General features: G+C 48.6%; 1 protein-coding gene across 1 annotated transcript in view; it reads right to left on the minus strand.

Annotated features, from left to right (window-relative positions):
* TAOK1 (TAO kinase 1) overlaps positions 1-26,988 on the minus strand; it is a 1,754,180-nt gene that overhangs the window by 482,380 nt on the left and 1,244,812 nt on the right. The window contains exon 13 of the mRNA XM_069615276.1: positions 10,399-10,533. Within this exon, the coding sequence (XP_069471377.1) occupies positions 10,399-10,533 (135 nt within the window). The remainder of the gene's footprint in view (positions 1-10,398; positions 10,534-26,988) is intronic.

Consider the following 26,988-nt stretch of genomic DNA (forward strand, 5'->3'; position numbering starts at 1 on the left):
TTATCATGGCGTGGAAAGAGCCAACCTCGTCGGCTGGGGACGCCCGCGGAGGGTGGGAGGGGGGAGTTGATGACAGGATGTCCGTTGGGACATCGCCACCGTCGTCCGTCCCCGTCGCTGTATCCGTCGCCGTATCCTCTCTAGGGTCCGGCGAGGGGGATGAGGGGTCCACCGGTCTCGCAGGCACGAAGGGCGGAGCGGGGTGGACTCTCCTCCGCTTGTTCGGAGGGCTTCCCGACGGGCCTGGTTGTGGCTCCTCCATCAGGGTGCGTGGTAATCTCGTCCTTATCTCGGTAACAGAAGGATTGGATTGCCAACAAAATGGCCACTGAGCTATCCTGGGGCTCGGGCAATGGCTGCGACGGACGGGATGGCCGCTCCATTGGGCCCTGTTCGTCGTTGCTATCTTCGATCACGTCAGCAGGGACCGTCCCCTGGGATCGAACCTTCTCGAACCTCTTGTTGAGGTTTCTGAACCTCTCGTTGAGGCCTATGGACCTTTCGTTGAGGCCCTCCTCGGTCTCCACCTGTTCCTCCTCAGAGGCTGATTCTGAGTCTGTAATGACCACTGCCCCCCCCCCTCTTTTTTCAGCCGGGGGTCTTAGCGATGGGCTGGAAAGAGGATTCCCTCCGAGGCGGCAGGGATACTCTGGGCCAGAGGCCATTTCCATTGGCGTAGTCTCAGCCGGCCCCGCCAGGGTCGCAGCGACCACTTCGGTAGAGGCCTTAGCCGGGTGGATCAAAGCCCTCACCACCTTAGGTGCGTCCTGGGCCTTCACGTTAGGGGGAGGATCAGCGCCTCGCTCCCCCTTCGAGATCCACCGGGTCCGCTCCAGCGGCCTACCCGGGTTCTCGGACTTCCTCTTCCCTGAACCAGAGCGCTGGTTCGTGGTCGAACGTGCCGGGGAAGTAGCGCCCTGCTTGGTAACCGAAGAGCCCGACCTTTCGGCGCTCCCGGAGCCCACAGACTCGCGGTTCTTGGCCTTCTGTTGGGCCCCCGTCACCGGGGCGCCCTCAAAGGACTTAGAAGCCCGCTCAGACTTCTTCTTCGCCTTCTCACTTGCTGTGCCTTTCTCCAGCCAGGTGGCGAGGCGGGAACAACGATCTTGTTTGGTCCGTTCCGAAAGGTTCTTGCAGAACGCACAGTCCTTCTCCACGTGCGTCTTGTCCCCATGGAGGCAGTAGAGGCAACGTGAATGCTCGTCCTCCTTGAAAACGTTATATAATCCGCATCTAGGGCAGTTCCTGAACAGCTTGGATCCGGGCGTGGAGCTCCCCTTGTCCTGGGCCATGTCCGTTGAGGTAGGCTGCAGATCTTCCGGAATCCTCCAAGAAGTGTAAACTCGACGAAAACTTCACCCTTGAGGGGCGTAGAAGAATTCCGAAACGGGTCCCCGTTATCGGAAGTAGAAGCAGTGGAGCATGAGGCTCGATTAAATCGAAAAAATGAGAAATCTCCTGAAAAAAGTGTGAAAACGCAGCAAAAAGCTCAAGAGCTAAACACGAGGACTCCCAACACTTGAGCGTGCAGTAAAAATCTGAGTATGGCTGCCGGAGGCGGGGCTTAGGGAGAGGGCAGTCATTGGCTGGGGGGCAGTATGACCCAGAGATCAGTGATTGGTTACTACTAAGAAAGAGAGATCAGAAACGAAACCGATACTGATTTTTTTTCTTTACCGAGGATTCCCAGCCTGACGACGGGGAATATTCATGAGCATGTTAATCCATGCCAGACCCCATGCTGGAGAAATCAGTAGATACACATTTGGGATGGCACACAGACACTTCCAACACCCTGAGGTGACTTAAATAACTAGGACAAGGTGGACAGAGCAATACTGAGTTTGGTGTCAAAAGGAAAAGTTGAGGGAATAAAACGATGGTTATCAAATATTCTTAAGCAGTTAAGTACTTTTGAACCCCTCAATGCAATGTAGATGAACCCTTTGCCAGCTACAAAAGTTATAGAATGTGTGACTCTTTGGAGGGTTAATTAAAGCACAAAGTCACAGGTTAGAAGAGTCTTTCAGGGAGCTAGGACACCCAAAGTCAATTGAGCAAAAGTGTAGGGGAGCTGAAGCACTTCTTGAAGATGAGTAAAAAGTCTTTCACAATGTTTTAGAAATCTTTGTAGAAAATGAAATCACTGTTGGGATACAAGATGGGAGGCGTGTGAGGGGCAAAGCTGCAAGCAACTCTGCAAAAGGCAAGTCTCAACTGAGAGCTAGCAAGGCTACACAACAAGAGGTAGGAACCCCTTAGTTTACAGTACATTAGGCCTGAATAAATTGATTCCAGCTGGCTTCTGTTCCTGGTCCTCAGTCGTGGGGACAAGAGAGGATGTCTGGGGACTCCGGCACTACGGTTTGAAGTTCGGCAGCAGCAATGGGCAAACTTCAGATGAGCAGCACTTTGCGGTCTCAGCTCCTCGCGAATAGCACGACCGCGGTTCTCGGAATCCTTATAGACTTCCCTCGCATCTGGGGTCCGGCACTCTTTTGAGGTGGATAAGGCTTGGTCAGTCCTGCTTCATGGGAGTCCAGAGGATCTTCCTGTAGCTCGGGTCCGACTTAAAGACAACACACTATTCTGGTGCTCCTCTCCCTGGCAATCGGTTCCTGCAGCATCAATGGAAGTACAGCCAGCTCTGAGAAATCTCCTGAAAAAAGCATGAAAACGCAGCAAAAAACTCGAGAGCTAAACACGAGGACTCCCAACACTTGAGCCTGCGGTAAAAATCTGAGGATGGCTGCCGGAGGCGGGGCTTAGGGAGAGGGCAGTCAACGGCTGGGGGGCAGTATGACCCAGAGATCAGTGATTGGTTACTACTAAGAAAGACAGATCAGAAACGAAACTGATTTTTTTTCTTTACCGAGGATTCCCAGCCCGACGATGGGGAATATTCATGAGCATGTGAATCCATGCCAGATCCCATGCTGGAGAACTGTCGTCATCAAAATATTTTTTCTTCTTCATCCAGGGCTGTAATGTATTATTCCCATAAAAAACACAGCTTTGTATGCATCATGGCAATCATAGTGGTGTGGTCTTTTAAGGGTTTGTTAATTGATTCGTACAAGCTAGAGAAAGGGGCCCACGCTATAGTAACAGTTGACATAATGGATAGCAAATCCATTTTTCTTGGTGTGTCTATGATTTTCGAATCACTCAGTTTGCCAGATCTTATCTCTTCTGATGTGAAGTTTGAGTGTGAGTTTCGTGCCCGTCTTGTCTCTAAGTTGATTACACTCACGGATTGCTGTGAGGTCTCCAAGATGCTGGTTTGAGGAGAGTTGAGTGCTACAATTTGGTTTTCTTGTGCTCTTTGGTCTTGTGCTTGCGGTTGGGCCGTCTAAGAAGTAGGAAGGCCCGCAGGGCCTAGTTGATTTTCGTGGCCTTTCAAATCTGTGGCTGGACCCTTGTTTTGAGTGTTCTTGTAATGATAAGCTTATTTCTTTCCTAAAAGATGCTTTGAATCTTGTTTGGTCTTTATTGCCTACGGTGTTGTGCGAGGCCTTATGAAGCTCCACCATATTTGGAGGCTCTTGAAAGATTTGTGGAGGAGTCACTGTTCTCATATTCCCCATTGGGCGTTTCAAAGGGCTACGAGGACCCAGATTGACCCGCAGACAGTTTGGGTTACCAAAACAACTTTCAACACATGTCTGAGTTGTTTGGAGTTCCTCGCAGTTTGGTGCACTCTTAGAGGGTTCTTTGCCACTTTTAGTTGTAGGTTGGGGCGAGGGCGTCATTTCCTAGTTGAGGCAGATGTTCGAAGAACTTGGCTTCAATAAGTTTGGATCCTCCAATTGGGCTAGTGGGTGGCAGGAAGTATTTGAAGGGCCTAATCGGTATCCATGGGCGTTTTTGTCTGTGGCTTGCTTTTGTGTCATTGTTTGCTCCAAGGAGTCCATGGCCCCCTCCAACAGTTCTGCATCTGATAGTTTGTTTGCTGATTCGTTAACTCGATCTTCAGTGATTAGCTTTCTTTGCTTGAGGACGTAGTTAGTGAGGTTTACAGAAAAAAGCAGTCTTTTGGGTGTTATTTTCCTGTAGGACCTTTGTGATTTAGTTATTAGTACTGATGTTTGTTGTGCTAAATTGCCTCTTTCAACGGCCTTAGCCTTGGCATGGGCTGAAGTTGCATCCAAAGATTTTACTTTAGAATTCAACCGTCTGCTCAAAGATTGAGTCTTTGGACTAGAGCGGGTGATTGTTTTCTTCATGACCGCTTGGGAATTCCCCTTACCATTTGCTGCCAATGAGCGCTTTGGCTGGTTGATGGCGCTGTCTCCGTGCTTACTGACCGGTAGGGGCACTTTTGCGTGTTCTAGGTGTTTCTGCCGCTAGAATCTGTGTCAGTTTAGATATTATTTCTGTTTCATCCACCTGTTGTTCCTCAGTAGAGTCATGGGTTGGGTCATTCTCTGCTTCATCCTGTGGGGCATCTTGAGAATTATCTTGTAGGTCAGGTAATGCACTGCTGTCATTTGACGTGTTCGTCGAGGAATGGATTTGAGCCAGCACGCAGAGATTTGTCCTTCTCTCTGTCAAGCCTTGTGCAGACTCTTGTATAGGCTCATTCCCAACAGCATCCGGTATCAGTATGAGAGATGTCTGAGGAGGGTGCAAATCTTCACTAAGGATTAGTCTAAAGATCCACTGTCACTTCAGTGAGGGGGCACAACGCAGCACGATACAGCATGAATGAGGAGGGCGAGTACCCAGAGTGTTGTTCCTGAGCGTCGATGGAGCCCAGTCACTGCCTGAGAAACCTCCTCAGAATTAGGTGCAGGGCGGGCGTCCAGGGATAAGTTGCATACCGCTCAAGTAGGAGAAGGATAAGTGTTTGTGGTTAGTGATACTCTTTCCAGATGCCGGGGGTCAGAACATTCTGCCTCCGTATTTGTTATGTTAACTTCCAAACTGTTGACGGCATGAGCAGCGTTTGCCACGTTAGTTGTGTCCGGTTGGTATGGTAAATTCTGCGTGAGATCGGGCAATAGAGTCTCACCTGCCACCATCAGATTCCCGCCAACAAGGTGGAGTGGCTCACGGGGAGCGCAATGTAGACTTGAGTGTTCAATGTCTTCATAGCGCCGCTTTGTACTTCTAAGGAAGCAATCTTCTTCCATGTTGCTTATAGGTCGCTGCACAGCCAAGGCTTGTTTGCCCAGCTCGGCCTAACTGCCCAGAGTCTGACTCTCCAGCGACTCCGCGGCCGAACAGGGCTTATGAATGGGTCCGCCAACTCAAGCACTGAGAACTGTAGACAGACTGTCAAAGCTGGATCAAAGAACAGTGTGCTGCCCAAACTGCGACTCTGCAGCGACTCTGCATTGTCGTCTCCCGGCAGATGGACCGCAGAGATCATATCCCCTCCGACAGGGAGCACTCCCAGATTGACACCGCCTCCATGCACAGGAGGAGAGAGCGGGTGCCGCCCTGCTTTTTCAAGTAGAACATTGTTGTGGAATTATATCGGTCCTGACCAGGCCTGTCTTGCCCCTGATGACCAGTAGGAATGCCCTGAGCGCCAGGCCCACATCCCTGAGCTCCAGAAGGTTGATCTGCAGGAAGGCATCAGTCCTGGACCATGCAGCATGTATCGAATAGCAATCCAGGGTAGCCTCCCAGCCTGAGAGTCAGGAATCCGTTGTCCCTATAAGAGTGGGCTCTGGCTAGGTAAATTGGGCTCCCGCTGCCACATTGCAGTCCAAAAGCCACCAGTGAAGATCCGGAAGGAGGGAGCCTGTCTGATTGCGCCCCTGTTTCCTGGTCCCAATTGGCTGCCAGGTGTAGCTGGAGGCGTCTCATCTTGAGGCAGATGCGCTGCACTGAGCATGCATTATGCCATCACGCCCAGGTGGTGTTGGAATCACCATGCCGAGGTGGTCGAGTTGGCCAGAAAGTGCCCAATTAGCCTTCTGAAGGGACTGGAGCCGTTCGAACACGGGGAACACCCTCTTAGCGGTTCTGTCCCAGCGAACTTCAAGGAACACCAGGCCCTCGGCGGGCGTCAACAGCACCTTCTAATGGTTGAGGGAGAACCGCAGCTCAACCCCCCCACCGACCTCCCCTCGAGCGAGCTGGCCCTCCCTAGCTAGTCGTCCAGATAGGGCAACAGGTGGTGGCCCTCCAGGCGAAGGAGCCGCTTTCATGAGCTTCACAAACACACAAGGGGACGAATTGAGGCTGAATGGCAGCATCTTCTACTGGAAGTGGTGCGACATGATCGTGAACTGCAGGAATTTCCAGTGCGGCTGGTAGATGGGGACATGAAGGTACACATCTTTGAGCTCTCTGGAACCAATCCAGTCCCCTGCACACAGCGACTCTGCTACGTGTGCTGGGGTGATCATCTTGTGAGGAATTAAAGGTCCAGGACTACCCCCTCAGTCCACCCTGGTTGTTCTTGAGTACCTCAAAAATCCTGAAGTAGAAGCCGGAGATCCTGTTTGACTGAGCAACCGGCTCCACCGCCGGCATGTCCAAAAGAAGAAGGATCTCCTGCAACAGTGCCAGAGACCCTATCAGAAGTAGAGACGAAGAGGGTAGAGGGAAAAGAAGAGCAAGACTGAAGCCTGTGGAGACTACTGAAATAATCCAAGGACTCCTGAAATAACACTTCCAGCTGTTTGCAAAGAAACAGTCTGCCCGCTACCGGCTAGCTATGTTCCCTGACCGTTACGTTATTGCATTTTGGCATCCAAGGAGGGAGCGAAAAAGGTCACACGAGGTCCTCTGCTGCTTCCTCCTGTGGCCGCTGGGGCACCAGTCTGGCTGCTGCGTACTGCCGTCCTTGAACCCCTTGAAGCCGCTGAAGGAGCAGTGTTTGAAGTCGGGCCTGCCCTGTGAGTGCAGGAAGGACTTGTGCCCTGATTTAGTACGGATGGCCAAGGACTTAGCGGTCTGCATTGAGATTTTTTTTGTCAGCTTGTCATCAGTGGATGAATGGAAGAGGTTTGTCCCTTCGAACGGAAGGTCTAGGACCCTCTCCCTGCACGTCCGAGGAGAATGTTGTGGCATGCATCCACGCTTGTCTGCCTCATTTCGATCCCCAGGCAGAGGCGTCTGCTGGCTGTGTCGATGTGCGAGACGGAGGACCCGATGAGATCCTGCGCAACCGCGCGGACCTCCGCCAGCCCGGCTTTGAAGGAGGCCTGACTCTCCAGAAAGGGGTCAGACATGAACTCCCCATTCTTCTCGCCACAGTTTCTGGTTCACCTCAACAAGGAGGCTGTCTGCGTTAGCATGTCGCAGGTGCAGAGCAGCATTGAGATAGCATCTCCTGCCGAAAGACTCGAGGGCCTGGTCTTTCTTGGATAGACAGCCAAAGGCGGCACCTGCCATGGACAATGAGGATGGCTTGGAATACAATGAGACTGCCGCCACTACTGAAGAGCGTGGTTGAGAGTGGGAGGCCAGGAGGACTGGTTCCCTATCCAATAGCTTAAAACTGATATCCAATGTCTTCTTAATATAGGCGTTGGCACAGGACTTCTCCCAGACCCTTCTAACCACCGAAGGGGGAATGCCTGAGCAGCTTGTGGCGCGCCAGGACAGGACCTCCGCTAACACCCCACATTCCTGAGGTCATGACACTACTTCACTGATGCTGAAGGCTCTTCATCCTGTGCGCCATCGCCTCCCCATCCCCTGTTTTTGCCAGACTTGGGGAAGTCTTGGTCCTGTACAAGAGGAGCCGGAGGCCAATCCCCAACCCCCTGGTCAAATCCCGAAGGCAGCTGGACATTGACAGGCGATTCCGGGGGGAAGAAGCGCTGATGGTACTAGAGGCAGCAGGCTCGGTAGCACCAGCAGGGCCTAGACAGGAGGAGGAACGGGCTGTGGTACTGTGACTCCCGCGGGACTGAGGGGAGGAGGAATGACCTGCAGAACCATCTCCTTGATGAGGCTCTTGGGGGGGGGGGGCATATGCGGAGGAGGAAGCTCTCGAAAATGCGATCTATAGAGGCCGTCGGATCGTGGGGGCACAGCCCTCTGTCCCGCTGGGCCTTCTTTGCTGATCGAAGCGCTGAGGATTATCCCGAGACAGATAAATGTAACCCTGCGCAGACCATTCACCTGGGCTGTAGGGCCCGGCACCCTTTCCCGAAAAAGAAGAGGACTATAACCCCCTTGAGTGTCCCACTCTGAAGGCGAAGGAGCCGGATGAGGCACTGGGTTAGAATCCAAGATGGCTGCCGGCCTTGCAGGCTCAGCTGTGTGCTTGTCCGCCATCTTTGGGCCAGGCATGAAGCCCTCGGAGGGAAGGTGCGCAGGAGCTGCGCCTCATGCTGGTTCCGACATGAACAAGGACTTATTGCAGCCCGACCCTGAAGTAGAATCGCTGACCTTGGAGATGGCTCCGGTAGGCCTGGGACCCTCGGCCAGTGGCTGGTAGTCTAATCGGCCGACGTGACTACCTCGGAGCTGGCTCTGCTAGTCTGCACGCTGTCAGCTATGGAGCCGGTAGTCTTTCGGGATCGTGCTTTGAGCTGACCCCTGGCAGCATAACACAACTGCCCCCTGCACCATTGGTGCAGAAGATGAGGAAGCGCTGGAACGTTCCCTCAGTGGACCGTCCAGAAGAGACCATGGGCCCCTTGGCTTGGGAGTTGAAGAATTAAAAAAAAAAAAAATAAAAAAAAAAGAACTCGGAGCACGCGTAAAGTTGAAAAAGTTCCCACGCTTAGCTGCCAGGTCTGACACCGTTTGTGCGGAAAAAGGGACTGAGGTGAGGCTCCGGAGGGTAGGGACTATGGGGCGTTCCCATGCCCAGAGCTGCGCCCCCGCACGCTATGCTAAATTTAAAGTGGTAGCTCCTTTTTCTCTGCCATAGGTTCTGGTACTGTTACTGGTACTGATGGGGGACAGCTAGAAGGATGGCAGAAAGGGGAAGGGACTTGTGAGTATATCAGGAGATGGTTAAAAGAAGGAACAGGCTGGTGATAGTAGGGCAGAGGTTGGTTACATTAAGGATGAGATTGGGGAAGAGCCAAAAAAGGAGTTTGACAACAGAAAGTGTGTGTAAAGAGAAGGATGCGATAGAGAGAATAAGCATAGTGGTGGACATCTAATGAAGATAAAGATTTTAAGAAGAATGTTGGCAGAAACTACTGACCTTGTAATTGGTGGATAGAACCAGGACAGGGTTGAGATTATTTGGAGATGATAGGCAGAAGAGGGAGAAATCCTTCTAGAACATGGTAAGCAGAGTTTTGAGAGGATGCTGGTGATGTGAAAGGGAGACAGGTGGATGGAGAATATGAGATTAGAAAACATTACGAGGTGGTTGTACGGAATAAGGAGACTGTCGAAGGACATCAGAAGGAGGTGGAGGAGGGATCCCTAGTAGGTAAGAAGACCATGAAAGCTCCAGAAGGCTGGTTGGCCCAGGCAAGTGTACAAGGTGAGGGCAAGAACAAGCGCACGGCAGAGATCTCATGAGTCTCGGAGGGGTAAAGTCGGAAACAGAGACCTGGACCCTGAGAGGAAGTGATCAGGCGGTGGCACACCCTTAGGGAGACCAGAATCCCCCCCCACTCTTCTCTGGCTCCGCCTCAAGAAGCAGAGGTCCAGCAGCTTTAAGATTTTGAAATACCCGAGGGTGAACTGGACACTTTTCTGGGAAGGAACTCCAGCTCTACCTCTCTCTCTGCTGAGGGGGATCCAATGAAACGCAAGACTGGAGACAGGTCTGTCTGGGCACCTTTAAAAGCATTCAGAAAATCCGAGACTGAGACAAAGATGGGTTTGAGAATCCCTAAAAACCTCCAATATAGGATTACGGGGAAACCATGGTCACAGACTGATCAGCAATGTTTTGTTTGCGTGTATTTCTTTTTTCAGTCAGTGACCACTTTCAGTTGGTTTAATTCCTGCAGCACTAACCAGACACTAGAGAAGAATCATCCAGAAAAAGGTAATGGTTTTGGCCAAGCCGGTTTGTTATTTTGTGCACCCTTTTTACATTTATTCAAAATAAAATTCTTGTTTACATTTTGTCTGGCTGGTCTGTTGACCCCATTCACCTATGTGACAGCTGCACATCTCTTCCACATTCCCTACAGAGAAGTCTAACTTACCCTGTAAACAGATCCAACACATTTACAAGCTTTAAGTCAACCAGAGAAGATCAGTTGACCTCTGGCACCTTTATATGTGTGCCACTGATTCTTTAGACAACAAAATGTCTACATTGTTACCATAACAAAGGATGTGCAGATGAATCGGTTTCCTTTCTGTTTGAAATTCCATGCACTTTTAACTATCGATATTCCTCTGAAAATAAAATCTCACTCAGTTGTCGGTTACTCTTTACAAAAACCTGAAAATAAAAATAAACTGCACAGTCCTGTGGGATGATTTTACAAAAAGAGCATCAAGACCTACCAGTGAGGCTGTGCGAATGGTGGCAAAGTGCTCTCGGTTGCGGTAGTGTGACTTGTGGCGCGACACTTGGGGTGGGGATTGTGGCTCAGATGGTCGCGTTCTGGGCTCTGGCTCTTCTCTGTAATCATCTTCCTCCTAATTTGGAAAATCAAATGAAAAGTGGGATAACTTACTAAAATCAGCAGAAATTACGCTTTTAAAAAAAGACAAACCCATCGTAAAGGCAAATATGGGATACATTACTCACCGTAATCGTATTTCTGATGCTTGTATCTGCTTAGATTCACATGCTGTGCATAGGCCGACATCTAGTGGAAGCTGCGGTGTATTAGTTTGTTTTTCGAAACTCGAAAATGGGCGTCGACACAGGGCGTGCCAGTAATACTATCCCTAGTGTGACGTCCCCTGTACCCATGATCCCTCACGCGTCTAGGACCCTCAGATTGTATTTTTTCTGACATGAGGAGTAGCGGGAGTACAGATGATCCAAGCAGATAGAAGATAGGTAAGATAAGACTACAAGCATGCATGCGCCTTCTCTCTGAGGGGAGGAAGGGTGTGTCGCATGTGAATCTAAGCAGATACAAGCATCAGAAATACGATTACGGTGAGTAATGTATCCCTTCGGAGGCTTGTGGAATCTGCTTAGATCACATGCTGTGCATAGATTAGCGAGCAGTGTTAGAAGGAGGTGGGATTTGAGAATAGTCATGAGCAAATAAATGTCTTAGAACCGCTTTTCCCACTTGAGTATCTGTCTTGGAATGGGTGTCAATGCAGTAGTGCTGAGTAAAAGTGTGAATAGAGCTCCAAGTAGCTGCTTTGCAAATGGTGTCAAGGGGAACATTTGCAATGAAAGCTAGAGTGGCCCCAATGCCTCTTGTCGAGTGGGCTCTGGGCGTAAAAGGCAAAGTTTTGTCAGAAAGAGAGTAACACAACTGGATACAGTTGACAATCCACTTGGAGATGGCACCCTTAGAGATGCGATTTCCCTCTTTGCTTGTGGCTACAGATTCAAACAGTTGATCTGTTTTCCTAAGCGGTCTGGTCTTGTTTACGTAGTAAAGAACCGCCCTACGCACATCTAGGGTGTGTAGTTTAACCTCAGCCGAGCTTTGTGGGTTTTGGAAGAAAGCCGGAAGCTCGATGGACTGGTTTACATGGAATTTGGAAATAAACTTAGGTGAGAACCTAGGGTGTGTCCGTAAAACCAGCTTATACTTATGAATAGTAAAGAAAGGATCCTGCACTGACAGAGCCTGAATTTCACTGACCCTTCTTATAGAGGTAATAGCTACTAAGAAGGCAGTTTTATAAGTCAGGTGTTTGAGACTGCTCTTATGCATGGGCTCGAATGGGGGGCACATGAGCTTAGATAGCACCACATTAAGGTTCCATCCTGGAGGTGGGTTAGAAATAGGAGGGTGAAGTCTCTTTACTCCTTCCATGAAGGTCTTAACTACTGGTACTTTCCACCACAACACCTTGTTATGGGAAGTGGTGTATGCTGACAGGGCTGCCAGGAGTACCTTCAGCGAGTTAAAAACCAGTCCCGCATCTAGCAGGTGGAGCATGTAAGTAACAATAGTGGAAGGAGTGCAATCAACTGGGTTGACTTGCTTACTCTGGCACCAGATTACGAATCTCTTCCATTTGTCAAAGTAGCAGTGCCTCATGTTGGGCTTCCTAGCCTCTTTTAGGATGTCCATACACCTCTGTGGTAAATTGAGATGTCCAAACTCTATGACCTCAGGAGCCATGCTGCCAGGTTCATTGAGTTGGGTTGAGGGTGCACCGTTTGACCTTGGTGCTGGGACAATAGGTTGTACCAGCTCGGAAGTCTGATGGGTTCGCACACCGCCAGTTTGCGTAAGTGTGGGAACCACGGTTGTCTCGCCCACATGGGAGCAACCAGGACGAGCGTCATCGATTCTCTGTTCATCTTGTTGACCACCTTCCTGATTAGAGGAGTTGGTGGAAAAGGCTACGCAAACATCCCTGACCAGTTCATCCACAGGACATTCCCCTGGGAGTCTGGTTGGGGGAACCTGGATGCGAATCCTGGGCATTGTCTGTTTTCGCTTGTGGCGAATAGGTCTATAGTGGGGAAACCCCACTGAGAGAAGTTATCTTCTACGACTTCTCTGTGTAGACACCACTCGTGTTCCTCTGGGAGGGGGTCTCTGCTCAGAGCATCCACTAGGGAATTGAGATCCCCTGGAACACGTTGCGATGACAGGAAGATGTTCCATCTGAGTGCCCATATCCAGATTTTCTGGGCAAGCTTGGACAGATTTGGCGAGCGAGTCCCTCCTTGTTTGTTCAGGTAGAACATGGCTGTAGTGCTGTCCGTCCGGATTTGCACTGACAGGTTTAAAAGGTAGGGTTCGAAAGCTTGAAGCAATCTGAATACTGGCAGAAGCTCTAGCAGGTTGATGTGATTCTTGGCCACTGCGTGAGACCAGAGACCCTGAGCTGTGTGGTGGAGATGGTGAGCTCCCCAACCCGTCAGGCATGCATCAGTTGTGACTACGGACAGATTCTCTCTTGTCCACCAGTGAAGGCTTTGTACCAGTGTTGGCGAAACAACCACTAGATCGTCCCACTGACCACTTGCCGGAGACCACTGTTTCGCCAACCATTCCTGCATAGGACGCATGCGCAGGCGCGCGTGGGGGACCAGGTAAATACATGACACCATCATGCCCAGCAAACGCATTGCTTTGCGTACCGTTATCTGGCGACCGGACTGGTATTGCGGAATTTGCAGCAGTATATTCCGAATTCTTTCCTCTGAAGGAAAGGTCAACCACTCTTGAGTGTCTAGGATAGCTCCTAAGAATTGTTTGGATGTGCTTGGCACTAGACTTGACTTTTTCTCGTTTATTGAGAAGCCCAATTCGAAGAGGAGGTCGATAGTCCTTTGAATGTTTGTTCTGCAAATTACTGGGGTTTCCCCCGTGATGAGCCAGTCGTCCAGGTAAGGGTACACCGGGATTGCCTCCCTGCGTAGGTGTGCTGCCGCCACCGCCAGTACCTTGGGGCCGAAGCTATCCCGAAGGGCAGTACCTTGAACTGGTAGTGCCGACTGTCCACCTTGAAGCGCAAGTATTTTCTGTGCGCTGGGAACATGGAAATATGAAAATAGGCATCTTTCATGTCCAATGTTGCCATGTAATCCCCCCTTTTTTAGGAGGGGGATTACCTCTTGGAGAGTTGTCAAGCGAAACTTTTGGGGCTTGACATACTTGTTGGCAGGCCGTAAATCCAATACTGGGCGCATTGTCAAATCTTTTTTTGGCACAAGGAAGTAAGTTGAATAAATACCCTTGTGTCCCGGGACGAGTTCTATCGCGTCCTTTGCTAGCAGATTGACGATCTCTTCTAGGAGGATCTTCTGGAGTTCCAAAGAATGTATTTTTTGTTGTGGAGGATGGTCTCGGGGACGCTCTAGTAGTTCTAAACAGTACCCCTCGGATACTGTTGACAGCACCCATCTGTCTGATGTGATCCCTTCCCAAGCTTGGGTGAAGTTGGAAATGCGTCCCCCTACTGGGGTTGCGTGAGAAGGGACCCTGAACGGAGTGTCACTGTTTTGGTGGAGGCGTGCCGCCTCCTTTATTGGGGCTGCCTCTACCTCTACCACGTCCTCTCTTATTCCCCCTGCCGTAACCCTGGGTAGATTGCTGGTTATTATTGTTCCACTGTGTATCATGCCTCTGGGAATAGTTAGAACCTCTTTGGGAATTTTGGCCGCGTGGGCGACGAAAATTGCCATTCCCTCTCTGATTAGGGGGTTTAGTGGTTAGCTGGCCTAGGGATTTGAGTGTTTCATACTCGTCCTTAGCATTCTTTAGTGCGTCCTCGACCGCCTTACCAAACAACAGATCCGGATCCACCGGTTTGTCCAATAGTGACGCTTGTGTTTCAGCCTTGAAACCAGACTGGCGTAGCCAAGCGTGTCTCTTAATAACAGTTCCTTCTGCTATTAATCTGCCTGCGTTATCCGCGGCATCAAAGGTTGCCTTTAAAATGCAACCGGACACGGCTCTTCCCTCCGCTGAAACTCGTGCCAATTGGCTCTTTAAGGGTTCTGGTGCGGAGTCTCTGAGTGCTGCGACCTCTTCCCACTGATGGCAGTTGTAGCTGGCCAACAGGGTGGTGGAGTTGGCAATCCTTGCCTCGTAGGCGAAAGTTGAGGCCACTTTCCTGCCTAACCCGTACAGTCTTTTGCTCTCCTTGTCGGGAGGAGCCTCGGACAATGATACGGGTGTTCCAGCCCTCTTACGGGTGTTAGTAACAACCAGAGAGTCCGGCTTCAGATGCCCTCTTATATATAGTGGGTCTGATTGGGCCGCCTTGAAAAGTTTTTCAATCCTAGGGTTCACTGCTCTGGTGAGGTTAGGATTGAGGAGTGACGGGTCTATTCTTCTTTGAATAGATTTTAGGATAGGGATGGCCTGAGCAACAGGCCTCCTCTCCCCCACTAACTCTTCTGCAAAGTCTCTTTCCTCCTGGGCACCCTGGGTGTCGATGTGGAAATGTTCGAATGCTCGAGATAGCACTTCATTCAGTAGTGGCTGGTTGTCGACAGGGGAGTCGGTAAAGGGGGCCTCCCTTTCTACTGGGGAGTCTACCCTGTAGGGGTCTTCCTCCTCCTCATCTTGATCCTCATCATCATCCCCATAGTAGCCTTTCCCAGTTTGTTCCTCCACCATGCCCAAATCTGGATCCTCGACCAAGGATGTCTCTACCTGGTAATGAGAGTAGGGCTGGACATAAAAGGGGTCTGAAGACCCTGTTGGTGTCTCAAAGTGGGACCTTGCACTTGGAGGTATAGGATCCTTAGAGCCAGAGGGTGCTGACCCGTCGGGAGTATAAGCAAGAAAGTGTTCTGGGTTTTTTGCATAAAAATCTGCCAAAGATGACATTCTTGACATTCCCCTATCTATGTCAACACTGGTCTATTCTCTGGAACTGGGAATTACCCTTTCTGGGAGTTTTCCAAATTTATCCTGACTAGACTTGGTAGCCTGTGCAGGGGTTTTGGTGTTATTAGAAGACGTGGACTTGTCTTTCTGTTTTTGAGGAGTGGAGTGTTCTACGGGCTTGCGAGTGGGTAGAGACTGCTTACTTTGCTGTTTCCCTCCCTCCCCATGACTGGAGGAGTGTTTCCTGTGTGTTCTAGGGCCCTCTGAGCTTTTCGACGGCTGGCATCGAGGTTCGGGGGTCTTGACCCTATCCTTCGAGCGTGGAGGTAGGGTTTCGGGATCTGTAGTAATTCGGTCTGCGAGCGCCGACTCTTGGATTGCGGCCTGAGGGTGGAAGTCGGCTTCGTCTCCCGACGATCGAGCTTCCGTGACCTTAGGGAGCGAGGCACTCTTGGCAATAGTGGATGCTTGCCTGGCGTCGTGTGGCGATCTAGATCGAGAGCGCCCAGAGGACGCCGATTCGGACCGTTCCCTACGTGCCTCTTTCCGAGAACCCGACGTGCGCGTCATGTCTCGGTTGGACTTTGTGTGTTTTGTGAAGGTGTCATGGGAAGCGCTCGTGTCGCCGGGGGTGTTCCCCATAGCCGGCCTGCCGGTCGACCTTCCGAGGTCGGGAACTTGCGCTCGGCTGTTTTTCGCCGCCATAAAGCCCTCGCCGTCCGAAAGTACGGCGTCGCTGAAGGCGCACTCCGCTGCCATGGCCTCTTGACGCCTGGCGTGGTGGGCCCAACGCTTGATTGAATGGTCCTTAAGTGTTTTAGGCTTAAACCTACTACAGGCTCTGCAATTTGCCTCGGGGTGGTCCCTCGGCAAGCAGAGGTTGCACGTGGCGTACCTGTCGACCCAAGGGTATTTGCGATTGCACTTGGGGCAGAATTGGAAAGGGGTACCCTCCATACGCACCTTGTGGCAGCGGGCTGGTAAGTGTAGGAATATATAAGTGTGTCTATATATTACAAGAGTGTAGAGTATGACCACCCCCCACTCTCCCTACTTGCAGGGCCTTGGCCAGCGGCCCAGACCCGGGCCGAGACAGAACCCTCGAGCCCCAAAGTCGTCGTGCAGTCGACGGTCGAAATCCTCTCCGATCCGGCGTCGAGTGTAGAAATTCGGTATCTCGACGTTGGGGTGGAGAAGGGGTAAAATTATCAATATTTTGCAAAATTATGGCTTAGTGCCAGGAACTCCGCGAAATGCTTCCGACCAGTATGGCGGAAAAAAACAATCTGAGGGTTCTAGACGCGTGAGGGATCATGGGTACAGGGGACGTCACACTAGGGATAGTATTACTGGCACGCCCTGTGTCGACGCCCATTTTCGAGTTTCGAAAAACAAACTGTAATACTCCGCAGCTTCCACTAGATGTCGGCCTATGCACAGCATGTGATCTAAGCAGATTCCACAAGCCTCAGAAATATATATACACATACTTTAAGAAGAAATGTTAATTATCAAAGCAATGACAACACCAATATTTCTCCAAACGTGCACAACCATCATCATTGGCTATATGCCACTAACATTGATGCTAGCAAGAGATTCCAGATAAGTGGCTCTGGCAAGAAAAGTCAGTGACTTACCTGTAATTGTTATTGAGGAAAGTTTTCATTACAGATTGCATCGCCTTTCTGACTACTGCCCACAATCTGGTCGGAATTACAAACGCTTTTTCTTCGAAAGCAAAGAATTCCACTCTCTGAAGCATTGGCAATCTTTTTCCAGAATGCTTTAGGCAGGAACACAAAGGGGCCTTCTTCCATTGATTTACAGCCCAGTTGCAAACCCCTTGGTATTCAAGTTATGGGAGAAAGGGATAGTCACATATGTGGTAAAGATATCTTGCAGATCTATGACTAGTTAGTCACTTTAACAGAAACAGCCATTTCAGCAAGATCACCCTTTTCAACAGGTTCCTCAGACATGGGACAAAATAATATGAGGGAGAATGATAAATACAAGTATCAGAAAGTTACTTATCAAACATGCAAATCAGTTTTCACATTAGACTACACACAATATCTACAGAAAGATGCCCTTCCGATGTTTCTGGCACCTAATTTTCTCATCGAAAATAATCTCTAAACATTTCTGGAAGGCCTACTTAGCTATGTGTTAAGTGCAAACTACCTCAATATATTTGGTTTTGGCTTGTACCGTAATGTTAGGGGAATGGGACAAAAGAGTTGGAATAATTTCTGAAATCTTTCACCCTTTTCAAGTAAAATCTTCAAAAAGCTTTCAACATTGACAGCGGGCGTCTTTAACAGGAGATATTTAACTTTGAAGAAATATTGGCAGACTAATCGACTACTTATGCTGGATCCCCAATACCATCCAGTGAATGAAAGCAGGGCGCGTTCTCAACATCACTTTTCACAGATTGACTACTGAGAAGAGCTTATTAGCCAATAGGGCCTGTGTCTCAATCTCCTACCTTACTTGACAAGAACGAGAAAAGCAACCTTCAGCATCCGAAAATGTACAATCGTGCAATGTCTCTAAAGGGGAACCAATAAGCATTAAAACAGCAATGAATAGCTCGGAAGAGGACATCCATCTGAAAAGGTAGCAATGTACTCTTCAAACCTTCCAAAAGTCATGTAAGGATTCCCTGTACGCCCCGAGAGACGAATGTATTTTTAATGAAGGGGAAAGTATGAAAAATCTGACCCGATGAAAAAGGTACAGTGACAAGGTGTCGCCCCTGGCAAGATAGTGGATTGTTCACTGCTCTTAGAGAGACAACGCCACCCTACTGATGAGGCCCAACGAGGCCGAAACATGTTTCTGGGGTTGCTGTCCGTACTCTTGTTCAGAGGAGAATTGCCTGGCATTTCGATGCTGGACTGCCCCAGGGCAGGACAAACACTGATATGTTATGGATATTTCTCCTCTGTGAAAGAGATAGTGAGCTAAATAATCAGAGTAAGACTCATGAAACCGAGACTTGTTGACCAGCAGAGGGACTCCGAGAACCCCCCCTTGTTTTGCATGATAGTGGATTGTGACCATGCTCAAGCAGTACTCGCAAAATATGTTTAAATAGAGGCAACAGTACATCCTATTATTTAGTCTCCTCTCGGCATTCTCTGAATATAAATGTCAAATTATTATTTTGTTTGGAATTCAGAAAAGTGTCCAGCTCTGTATTTTGCAGAAATATCTCATGAAAACCTAACAAAAGATAAAATCATGTCTTTAAAGTGTTCCTTATATAAATGTATGTACTAAAATCAATTTCTAGCCAGATGCAATATCATAGTAATAAATGTATGGTCATGAAGCTTTAAGCAACTGTCCCTGTAAATAAAAATTAAAAAAATCATAAAAGGATGACATCCTATATAAAGATCATTACACGCTAGTGCAATCAATACATATTGAAAACAGTGAATTGCAATCAAATTAAATTCTAGTTTTTTCTTATACGCAAAGCATGGAAAAAACATTTCTCAGATACATAACTTTGGAAAACAGGGTGGAAAAATGCAAGTCTTCACTGCCCAAGCCCCTTTCCTTTCAGCTTTGGGAGGGCACATTTAATCCGTATAGAATGTACAAAATACAAAAACATGCATTAGAAGTTTGGATGATCACAAAGGGAAGTGGATTCATAGCCAATGACCTAAAGCTGTACCAATTGGCAACCGATTAAACCACTGGGTAAGCAACATGAGAGCCCCAACATTTAGTACACATGCTAAAAGGAAATTCACTACTAGTACCAAAGATAACCAGCTAACCACAACTCGTGACAGAATGCCTTTAAATCAAAAAAGGTCCATGCCTATTCCTTCCAGCATTGCTTAAAGTTTTGGCTATTTACCAATTCAAAAACAGAGCTCAAATCCACAAATGTTTAAGTAAATCAACCTTTCCAAGGTACTCTATACTCAAACAATTTTACAAAAGCATCAAGAGTCGAGATAGCTTTGCAGCACTTTGGATCTGCATGGTAATGGCGGAACAAGGACACGTGACAACTATTAAGAGGCTCAAACAAGTGGCTTTTATTGAGAGCCTTTTTAGCATAGGGATTGGACCAAACCCTTATAGGCATGCACGGAGTACATACGTAGGGAAACCAGTATAGCTGTATAAAACAATGCGAGCAAAGGGGCAACTTCAAGTAAAAGGTTTTTCCATAATTCACTGATTCCGGTGGCATGAGTCCAAATCATTAGCATTACCATCTTATAAGTCCTCGTCCCTTCTAGGAATCCCTGTGACACAACAAAGGATCATAAGGATGTGGACAACAAAAAGTTCAAACCCTATACCTGGGTCCATAGCCTCCCAGCTATCCTAAATTCTAAGGTGTGGCCAACAAAACAATGCAATAAATTCTATTTTTTTTTTTAAAGTCCAGCCCTAGTCTAACACCACAACACAGTTCACACATAAAGGCTCTTGCAGGGGTGCTCTCAGTTTGGACCCTTCTTAGGACTGGGCTGGCCGCCTTGACCTTCTAACTGGTCCCTTTCTTTGGTCCAACTCTTTTTGAACCTTTTCAAGACTTTTGTGCACTGCAACCGTGTGACCTTGGACACATTTCGTTTGATCCTCTTAAAGTGGATCCGGCCTACTGAACTCTAAATTCACGGTTTTACTTTGCCTTCCTCTCTTGTTGTGTTCTTGTAAGTGTTGGGACCTGTTTCAATTTATTCTTTTTTTCTCTCCCTTTTTAAACAAATTATTAGAGTGCCATCTGCGTTAAGCGCTCACCGCTGTCTGAAATTAAGTGGGGCTTTACTTAAGACTTGTCTAATATTCTTTTAAGGGAGTGTATATCTTTTAGTGACCGTGTTTTTGAATTGCTTACTATTATAGTGCCTGTGTTTTTCTAGATGTGGTTTTAAATAAATAATGATATCTCTTTTACACCAAGCCCTGGTCAGTGTTTACTTGTTCTACTGTGTTCTTTTGACCTATTGTGAATGCTCTGTATACTGCCTAACTCTTCTTGAGGGAAGTCTGACTGCTCAGCCACAGCTACCAAGTGAATCTGTGTGGTGCAGACTGCTACCAAGTGGGTTTACTGCCAAACACCTGTAGTCTTAAATCTTTTGCAGTGGTCCCAGAGGGAACTGCACAGGTTTCTGCCTAACAGCTAGAGTAAGGCAGAGTCAGTACAGTAGTATTCACTATGATAATACTCACTTACGCTTGCCTTGGGCGTTATGGCTCTAGTGAGCAACATTAGGCTGGGACAGTCTTAAGTTCATAAGTGTGAAGTGGTGAGGAAAAGGTGAGAAAGCAGATTCATCAGGAAGTCCGTAGCGCCCTGTGGCGAACAGGGGCAAACAGGGCCTTTATGTGGCCTTAGTCATGGCCGCCGGCGCTTCCGCCTGCCGTCGGAGATGATATGTTAATGTTAAAGGACATTTGTACCGCGCACTATCACCACCGGAGTGGTCCCCTGGCAGCTCTGAAAGGAGGGTAAAGAAGCGTCTCTGTCGCTAGTGTGAGATTGGCCTCGTTTCCATGCCGCGTTGCGCCAGCCATTTTAGGAGCAGGCAGTACAAAGAAAAGGAAATCGGGCACGGTGCCCAATTAAATCTCAAGAAGGACCTTTCCGCAAAGAAATGGTGAAAAAAGATCGTCCCATTTCGCCAAAAATGGCACCCATAGGTGCTTTACCGTGGCTGCAAACGCAGCTCGCGGTAAAATTCCATAATGGTAGTAAAAAGCAAACCACTGCCACCAGCCATTCAGTGAGGAAAGGGAAACATAAAAATGGCCTGAGAAGCTAGACAAAGGGGATACTTAGTAATCCCTCCAACACCCTATTGTAAGATGGTGTGTGCTGGGTCGAGAAAGTTATACATGTAAGTAAAGTCAATTTCACTTTACTGCTCTGGGAAACAGTAGTTTATCTCAGAGAAGGTATTTAAACCTTTGGAAAATCTGAAAGACTTCCCTGTGGCACTGCACTGAAGGTGCTGTGTGACACAATGTAAAAGATGATGCCTATGGAGTTTGTCCGACTACACAAGCAAAAGAAACAGAGTACTAAATCACATTAAAACACATGAGAGTGGGGGGGGGGGGGTCTCACTCTCGCCAGGTTAAAAAATCAAGTACTCAAAATCCAATAAAGTTGCTGGGGGTCTCTAAGGTAGAGGGAATTGGCACATTTCTGAGAATTCTCCCTAACACATATGCTCGAAAGGTGGTCCCATGAGTTTAGCAAGTACAACATGGAGATCCCATCCTGGTGGCAGATTCGAAATCGGACGGTGGAGTCTTTACTCCCTCCATAAATGCTTTAATGACTGGCACCTTCCACCAGGAGACCTTATTGTGGGAGGTGGTGTAGGCTGACAAGGCTGCCAGGTGGACCTTTAAAGAGTTGAATACTAACCCTGAGTCTAGCAAGTGGTGTAAACATTTTAGAATGTGGGATGGGGTACATTCTATGGGGTTAATTTGTTTAGACTGGCACCAAATTACAAATCGTCTCCACTTTTCAAAATAACAGTGCCTAGTGTTGGGTTTTCTTGCTTCTTTCAGGATATTCATACACCTCTGTGGCAGGTTAAGATGTCCGAACTCTAGGACTTCAGGAGCCATGCTGCCAAGTTCAGTGAGTGAGGTTGCGGGTGCACTGTTAATCCCCCCCCTGCTGAGTGAGCAGATTGGTGAAGCACGGAAGCTTGATGGGATCGCACATCGCCAGTTTGCGCAGATGTGGATACCAAGATTGTCTGGCACACATAGGAGCAACTAGGATAAGCGTCACTGGTTCCTTGTCGATCTTGTTCATCACTTTCTTCATGAGAGGTGGGGGGGGGGGTGGGGTCGGGTTGGAGGGTTCAAGCGCAAGCAAATTTCCCTGACCAGTTCATCCATAGGGAGCTCCCCTTGGTGCCCAGTTGGGGGAACCTGGATGCTAAGTCTGGGCACTGACTTCTTGTAGCGAACAAGTCTATTGTGGGGAAGCCCCACTGAGAGAAGAGGTGCTCTACGAACCCTGCGTGTAGTTGCCATTCGTGTTCCTCTGGTAGGGGATCTCTGCTCAGTGAGTCTGCCAGAGAGTTGAGTTCCCCTGGAACGTGCTGTGACGATGGGGACATTTTCCGTTTGAGTAACCATCTCCAAATGTGTTGCGCAAGCCTGGAAAGATTTGAAGAACGTGTACCCCCTGTTTGTTGATGTAAAACATCGCCGTAGTGCTGTCTGTCAGGACTTACACTGATTGGTTCGCTAGGTGAAAACTCAAATGGCTGAAGGGCCATGAATATCGCCAGTAGTTCAAGAAGATTGATGTGGTTCTGTGCTGCTGCATGAGACCACAGACCCTGAGCTGTGTGATGAAGGTAATGAGCCCCCTTACCCGGCGAGTGAGGGGTCTGTCGTGAAAATCGCTTGCACTTCCGGATCGTGGAAGGGTATCCCCTTCAATAGATTTTGTCTCGTCCACCAGCGAACGCTTTGTACTAGTGTTGGTGAAACAACCACTAGATCTTCCCACTGACCAATTGCTTGAGACCACTGTTTCGCCAACCACTCCTGCATGGGTCGCATGCGCAGGCGTGCATGTGGTACCAGGTAAATGAAAGATGCCATCAGGCCTGGCAAACGCATAGCTTTGCGCATGCTCATCTGGCGGCCGGCTTGATAATGCACTATTTGCAGTAACATGTTTTGGACTCTTTCCTCTGATGGAAAGACCAACCTCTCTTCTGAGTTTATAACAGCTCCTAGGAACTGTTTGGTTGTGCTCGGCACTAGGCTTGATTTTTTTCTCATTGATGGAGAAGCCCAATTGAAAGACGGTTGATAGTTCTTTGAATGTTTTGCCTGCAAATTATGGGAGTCTCCCCTGTAATCAGCCAGTTGTCAAGGTAAGTGTACACTGGGATTGCCTCCCTGCGCAAGTGTGCTGTCGCCACTGCCAGTACCTTTGTGAATACGTCAGTCCGGCTTCAGACCACAACACGGAACTGAAACCGCGCTATTTGACCTTAAGGCACAAATTGACGCGCTGAGAGACAATGGAAAGGAATCACTACTTCTACTTGATCTCTCAGCGGCATTCGACTTAGTGGACCATAAAATCCTATGTAACCACCTTGACCTTGCTGCCCATTTCTCACAAGAAGCGATAGGATGGATCCACTCCTTCCTCGACAATAGAACAATGAGTGTCTTCTCACCCATAGTAGCCGCCGACCCCATACTCATCACCTGCGGTGTGCCCCAGAGCTCCTGTGTCCCCAACTCTGTAGAACATTTTCACAAAGCCCGTTTTGATGATCTAGACTGCCTGGGTATCACCTACACTAACTATGCAGATGATACCCAGATCCTCATCCCGTTGACTGGCGATTACAACAAGGATTTGGCCTTTGTGAACAGAGTGTACCTCATTATCCAGGCATGGGTGGCCTCTTATGGTCTATACCTGAATGACAAAACAGAACTTCTCATCCTTGGTACCCCTGCGAACCTTAACAAATTAGGCCACAACTATTCCAACTTCAGAATAGATAACAATAACATTACAGTAGCCAAGTAGGTCAAAACCCTTGGATTATACCTAGACTCTACGTAGACCTTTAAAAAACCAAGTCAACTCCATGGCGTCATCTACCGCTTACACCTGTAAGCTAATCAGAGCAGCAAAGCCCTTCCTTACCTCTAATAACTGCATCACCTTAGCAAGAGCCCTTGTTTTGTCTGAACTGGACTATTGTAATGCCCTGTTTTTAGGGAGTAACAAATATATTACCAATAAGATCCAGATTTAGCAAAACAATGCCCTGAGAGCAGCCCTTAGTATTCCTAAGAAACCCCACATTTCAGACATCGGAAGATCCAACAACTGGCTCTTCACGAAAGACAAAATCCTTCTCAAAACAGTCTCCTTGACACACAAATGTCTCCATTATGCCGCCCCACAATACCTCAGCCAGATTTACGAGACAAACCTCCAACCGTCCTACAAGAATTGCTAACGCCAACGTCCTAATGGTGCCCAGATTTAAACATACAAAGACTGGTGGAAGCAGCTTCTCGGTCAATGATGCCCAATACTGGAATTCCCTCCCTCCGCCCCTGAGGGAAGATCTACCCTACATCAGCTTCAGGTCCAACCTCAGCCATTGGATCAAGGAAAATGACCTCCGATCCCTCACTACATATATCATGTAATTCCTGCTACATTTGAACATACTGTGTATACTGTTTTCTGTGTATTTTGTGTACTGTGCAATCTCCTTGTCTCATGCCCTATTCTGTACAAACTGCCCTTTCTATAACCTATAGTATAAAATGTATGTTCCTGTACAGCATTGTAACCTAAGCTGAACAACCTTCTTAATGCTTATTGCGCCCTGATACCCTCGGGTCTGGCGTGCATTACAAATATTAAAAACAAACAAAACAAACCCTTGGAGCAGATGCTATTCCGAAGGGCAGCACTTTGAACTGGTAGTGCTGGTTCGCCATCTTGAAACGCAAGAATCTTCTTTGCGTTGGGAACATTGAAATATGAAAATAGGCATCTTTCATATGCAGTGTTGCCATGTAGTCACCACTTTTTAGAAGAGGGATTACCTCTTGTAGCGTAGTCATGCATAACTTTTGTTGCTTGACATGTTGGTTTGCAGGGCTTAATCTAATACTGGGAGCATTGATAGATCTTTCTTTGGCACAAGGAAGTAGGTTGAATAACTACCCCCCCGTTTGCCTGATTGGCTGGGATGATTTCTACGGCGTCCTTTTGGAGCAGCGTGGTCATTTCCTCGAGGAGGATGTGTTGGTCTTCCTTGGAGTGGGTTTTCTGGTGTGAGGGATGGCTCCAGGGTCGCTCTAGGAGCTCTATACAATAACCGCCCGCTCCGGTGGACAGCACTCATTTGTCTGAGGAGAGTCCCTCCCATGCTTGAGTAAAGTTGGAAATGCGCCCTCTTACTGGAGAGGCATGGAAGGGCACCTGAAGCGGGCAGTCACTGTTTCCGAGGTGGGGTACCACCTCTAGAAGAGGAGCCGCCTCCCCGACCGCAGGATCTGCGTGGACCTCTCTAGTACTTTGAGATGCCTGGCCTTGATTATTCCCCCAGAATGTTCCCTGATTTTGATTATAGCTCGAACCCCTCTGGGAATTTTGTCTGCGTGAGCGACGAAAATTACTGTTACCTGTCTGGCCAGTGGGTTTGTTGGTCAGCTGGCCCAATGGCTTCAGTGCATCATATACTTCTTTTGCAGTTTTCAGGGCGTCCTCAACAGCCTTACCAAAAAGTATGTTGGGCTCAATGGGCATATTAAGCAGAGTGGCTTGTGTCTCCTGCTTGAAGCCGGACGTGTGACACTTAATAGTTCCCACTGCTATGATTCTGCCGCCGTTGTCTGCGGCAGCAAGATTAGTCTTTAGCAAGCAGCTTGAAACTGCCCTGCCCAAAAGGGCCAATTGTGTTTTGCGGGGTTATGGGGCTGATGATAGCAAAGCTGAAGAGGCCACTTTCCTCCCCATCGTATACAGCCTCTTACTCTCCTCCTTGTCCAGAGGTGCCTCAGAGGAGGCTAGGGGTGTACCAGCTCTCTTCCTGGTAGTTGTGACCACGAGAGAATCAGGCTTGAGTTGTCCCCTCATGTATAGGGGGTCTGATGGGGCTTTTCTATGCAGTGGTTGACCACCCGTGTCAAATTAGGTGTTTCCAGCGAAAGTTGTATCTTTCGCTGAACAGACCGCAGGAGGGGGATGAACTGAGTGACAGCTTTCTTATCCCCCAAAATATCATCAACAAAATCTTTGTCCTGCTGAGTTTCCTGCGTTACTATCTGAAAATGTTCAGCCGCCTTGACAAGCACGTCATTTAAAAGGGGCTGGTTATCAATGGGTGAATCCGCCACAGGAGGGTCCTGATTGACGGGGTACCCATGTCATACATGTCTGGATCTGGGTCAACATAATCATCATCCCCATAATAAAGGTCTGCTGCCTCTTGATATGCATAGAGGTCCTCGTTGTCAGTGTCCGGGTCATACAGGTCAATGACCTGGGGGGTCTTGCACTATGGTATCAGGGCAAGACCTTTTAGAAGGGGGCTCAGGGATCTGAGAACCAGAGGCTGCTGTTGTGGGAGGGGTGGACTGGAAACTGGTGAAATAATGGGGACCTTCCTCAAATGTTTTCCATGAAGGTCATCCTCCTCATAACCCTATCAATATCTCCACATGACCATTGGGTAGAGCTAGGAATGGACATAGGGTCAATAGGAAGTCCCTGATCTTGTGGAGTGGATGGGACTTGAGATGAAGGCTGGGCCTTTTTCTTTAGGGCTGAAGATAAGGAATCTTGTGTCAGTGTGTACTTACTCTTGTGAGGGGGGGGGGGGCTACCCTCCTGGGACCTTTACCTATGAGGGTCTTAGAGACTTCTTCTTGGACTCCCTTCCTCTGACTAGGCCCTATGGAACATGCTTTTTTACCGAATGGGCTACTCCTGCCTGAATAGGGTTTACCATCTTCGACAAAGAATGTTGAACCTCGGCTACGAGCTGGTCCGAAGTCTCGTCTGCGGACGTACGACGTTTCGGGAATGGTTTTGCTCATGACGTCTGTACTGTCTTTCGGCAGTCGGGTCCGTCAAGTG

This window comes from Ambystoma mexicanum, chromosome 9 (assembly GCF_040938575.1).
Source record: "Ambystoma mexicanum isolate Mex_15411 chromosome 9, UKY_AmexF1_1, whole genome shotgun sequence".
NCBI classification, from domain to species: Eukaryota; Metazoa; Chordata; class Amphibia; order Caudata; family Ambystomatidae; genus Ambystoma; species Ambystoma mexicanum.